Source organism: Triticum urartu, chromosome 5A, assembly GCF_056163025.1.
Source record: "Triticum urartu cultivar PI428250 chromosome 5A, HENAU_Tu73, whole genome shotgun sequence".
Taxonomy (NCBI): Eukaryota; Viridiplantae; Streptophyta; class Magnoliopsida; order Poales; family Poaceae; genus Triticum; species Triticum urartu.
This window is the reverse complement of record NC_141877.1, coordinates 648,490,055-648,493,829: the sequence shown is the minus strand read 5'-3', so window position 1 is coordinate 648,493,829 and position 3,775 is coordinate 648,490,055. Positions and strand designations below refer to the sequence as shown.

The 3,775-nt window shown below is 49.2% G+C and overlaps 1 protein-coding gene across 1 annotated transcript; it reads left to right on the top strand.

The window, feature by feature from the left end:
• Positions 1-853: 853 nt before the first annotated feature.
• On the top strand, positions 854-2,320 carry LOC147973753 (purple acid phosphatase 2-like). Its single transcript, XM_087525085.1, has 2 exons — positions 854-1,331; positions 1,430-2,320. The coding sequence occupies exons 1-2, from the start codon at positions 854-856 to the stop codon at positions 2,317-2,319; spliced, it is 1,368 nt and encodes a 455-aa protein (XP_087381211.1). The 3' UTR covers position 2,320.
• The last annotated feature ends 1,455 nt before the right edge of the window (positions 2,321-3,775 follow it).

Sequence of the window (3,775 nt, the reverse complement as noted above, 5' to 3'; positions counted from 1 at the left end):
ACAAAGAAATACATTTTAGGGAGTTCAGTTTTACGAGTTTGAATAGGAACCTTTTTTAACTCAAATTTGATGGCGCGTTTTCTTTTTAAGGGACTAAAATTTGGAGTTCAGCTACAGATGCTCTTACTCATGACCTATCAACGACCCCTAGCACTAATTCCAACCTACAAAGGCACTAATTAGTTAAGCTAACAAGCATTAGGCGTTCTGCGTAATGGCGTGGTTTGTAATCGGCACCTCGGAAATTCCGTTAAAAATTGGTGGGTCAATTCTTCAGGCACGAACATCCCTTATCTAAAAAATATAGCTTCTTTCGTCATGCTTGTGAGTTGGATGATTTGGAACGAGAAATGTCCATGTCTTCCGCCACAAGAGTGCTTCATCTCCAATCCTTCTTCACTTGATTAAAGAGGAGGCCATGCTTTAATTTGGCCAAAGCGGGTGCTACGAAACTAGGGAATGTAATTTTAGGAGAGTAATTATTCATGGTTGTAAGGTGTCATTGTAACAAAAACTCCTTTCCCTCCTTAATTAATCAATAGATGAGACGAAGCTTATGCCTACGTTTCAAAAAAAAAAGATGTTTATTAAAACGTAACAATTTTTCTTTCAAACACAGCAGTATTTCTAACGGGGCGAGCAGATACGATTTTTTATATGCAGTTCTTGTAAGCTATTTTTTTATATGCGGTTGACAAGCTGAAACAAACAAACTGGATTCTACAGTAAATCTCAACTAACAACACATATTCCCCGCTTGGGGGAGAGCATATTCTACAGTTGCGAATCAGCACGCCTATATATATTTGGCGTTCGATCGATCTCAGCGGCCGATTAGTAGAACGAACCCAAGATGGAGCGTGTGCTCGCGGTGCTCTTCCTCCTGGCGGCGCACGCCGCCTCCGCGGCCGCCGGTGTGACGAGCCCGTACCGGCGGAGCCTGCAGATGCTCCCCGACATGCCGCTCGACGCCGACGTGTTCCGGCCGCCGCCTGGAGACAATGCGCCGGAGCAGGTCCACATCACCCAGGGCGATCTGACCGGCCGCGCCATGACGATATCCTGGGTTACCCCGGAGCACCCGGGCAGCAACGTCGTCCGCTACGGCCTCGCCGCCGACAACCTCAACCTCACGGCCGAGGGCACCGTCCAGCGCTACACCTGGGGCGGCACCTACCAGTCCCCCTACATCCACCACGCCACGCTCACCGGCCTCGACCACGCCACCGTCTACCACTACGCCGTCGGCTTCGGCTACACCGTGAGGTCCTTCTCCTTCAAAACCCCGCCCAAGCCCGGCCCCGACGCGCCCATCAAGTTCGGTCTCATCGGTACGTATCATCATAGGGTATTAGGGTTCTTTCTTGGTGCAGTGCAACCAGTAGATTGATTAATGTTTGCGAGTCGTACGTCTGTCCAATGCATGCAGGTGATCTCGGCCAGACGTTCCACTCCAACGACACGGTGGCCCACTACGAGGCCAACGGCGGCGACGCCGTGCTCTTCATCGGCGACCTGTCCTACGCCGACGACCACCCGGGCCACGACAACCGCCGCTGGGACACGTGGGCGCGCTTCGTGGAGCGCAGCGTCGCGTACCAGCCCTGGATCTGGACCGCCGGCAACCACGAGATCGACTACGCGCCGGAGATCGGCGAGACGGCGCCGTTCAAGCCGTTCACGCACCGGTACCCCACCCCTTTCCGCGCATCCAACAGCACCGAGCACCTCTGGTACTCGGTGAAGATGGCGTCCGCCCACGTCATCATGCTCTCCTCCTACTCCGCCTACGGCAAGTACACGCCGCAGTGGACGTGGCTGCAGGACGAGCTCCGGCGCGTGGACCGGAGGACGACCCCCTGGCTCATCGTCTGCGTGCACTCGCCCTGGTACAACACCAACGACTACCACTACATGGAGGGCGAGACGATGCGCGTCCAGTTCGAGCGCTGGCTCGTCGACGCCAAGGTCGACCTCGTCCTCGCCGGCCACGTCCACTCGTACGAGCGCACCCACCGCGTCTCCAACGTCGCCTACGACATCGCCAACGGCAAGGCCACGCCGCAGTTCAACGCCTCCGCTCCCGTCTACATCAACATCGGCGACGGCGGGAACACCGAGGGGCTCGCCAACAGCTTCCGGTCGCCGCAGCCGGACTACTCCGCATTCAGGGAGGCCAGCTACGGGCACGCCACGCTGGACATCAAGAACAGGACCCACGCCTACTACGAGTGGCACCGCAACCAGGACGGCGTCAAGGTCGTCGCCGACAAGGCCTGGTTCACAAACAGATACTACATGCCAACCCACACCAACTAGATTTAGATACCTACCTTAATTAGTCGATTATTAGTAGTATACCTGTTGAGAAATTAATTAGCAACAAACGTGTATTCGTCCCTTAATTAGGTTTTTTTTACTATATGTGGTACTCTACTTAGGAGGAGAAATTAAAGAGATCTTCTCAAGAAGATAAGGCATACCCCTAAAAAAAAGATGAGGCATACGTGAATCATCAGTTTTGCATCCCTATTTTGGTTTTAAACAACAGTTTTGCTAAAGCACATCTAGATGTATCATAAGTATTGCACATCTAAGTCCTATGTCATTGATCTTACATCAAGATTCGTGTGGATATTTTTCCTTTTTTTTCACTTTGTGCTTGATATGCAATAACTAGGACACACCCTTTTTGTAAATATACAAAAACGTAGTTTAATGAACAGTTAATGATCAGTTTTTTAGGTACTAATGATCAGTTTTTACGAGGGAAGGTTTAAAATTGATGATCAAGAAACTGAGATGTACATAGATGATCAAGTGAGAGTCTTCTTTCGAGCGGTTACAAGTTTGGTACATTCGATTTACCGTTTTATTCAATGGTTGTTGCTTACGTGCGCTAGTTCTATGGGGCCTTGGCATGGCAATTTACTACAACAAGGTTCATTCGGCTTTGATGAGGAAGGGGCGATAATGATAGTGCACCTTCTGCTCGCTACAATGCTTGAAATTGTCGCTAGGTAGTTCATAGACCTGGTTCTAAATTTCAATCGACTAACTTTAGTTTAGAGCGAAACCTATCAAAATCACTAATTAAGGAGCACTCTTTGTAAACGTCACTCCCACCTTCCCGGGCTGCGACAAGTGGCAAATTTTCATTTTTTTCTAGACCCATTTATTCAAAACGTTTTCCTTTTTTCGTAGACCCATTTTCACCTTTGAATTTCTTGCGTTGAAATATTCAAAACTAGATCCCATGTTGATAACTTTTGACGAACTTATTTTCACGAAAAAAATCCGGACGGAAAATAAAGGAAACGCGCTTTTTCGTTTTTGAAAGGCACGGCCATGCCTCTGGCAGAAGCAAATCTGTGTCTCTCGCGGAAGTAAATCTTTGTATCTCGCGGAAGTAAAGCCATGCCTCTCAGGAAAGGAAAAAAAACGTGTTATTTCCGTTTCCTACCTCTGGCGTAAGCAAAACCATGCCTCTCGCGGAAGGAAAAAAACACAATGTTTTTTTCAAAAAAAATTGTTCAATAGCTAAAAAGGATCGATGAAACACCGAAAAGCCAAAAAAAAGCCGAAAACGCTTGTGGAAAAAAGTAAAAATTTCAAAGGGAGTACCTAGAGCGCGACACATGGCGGTGGTCAGCCCACCTCAAGTGACCCTTGGGGAGGCTCCCAAACGAGCGCTCCTTTGTTAGTTGCTCCCGAAACCTATGGGGTGTGATGTGGTCAACATGGGCTGTGAAAGTGCGAGGGGCTTCTTTATGTT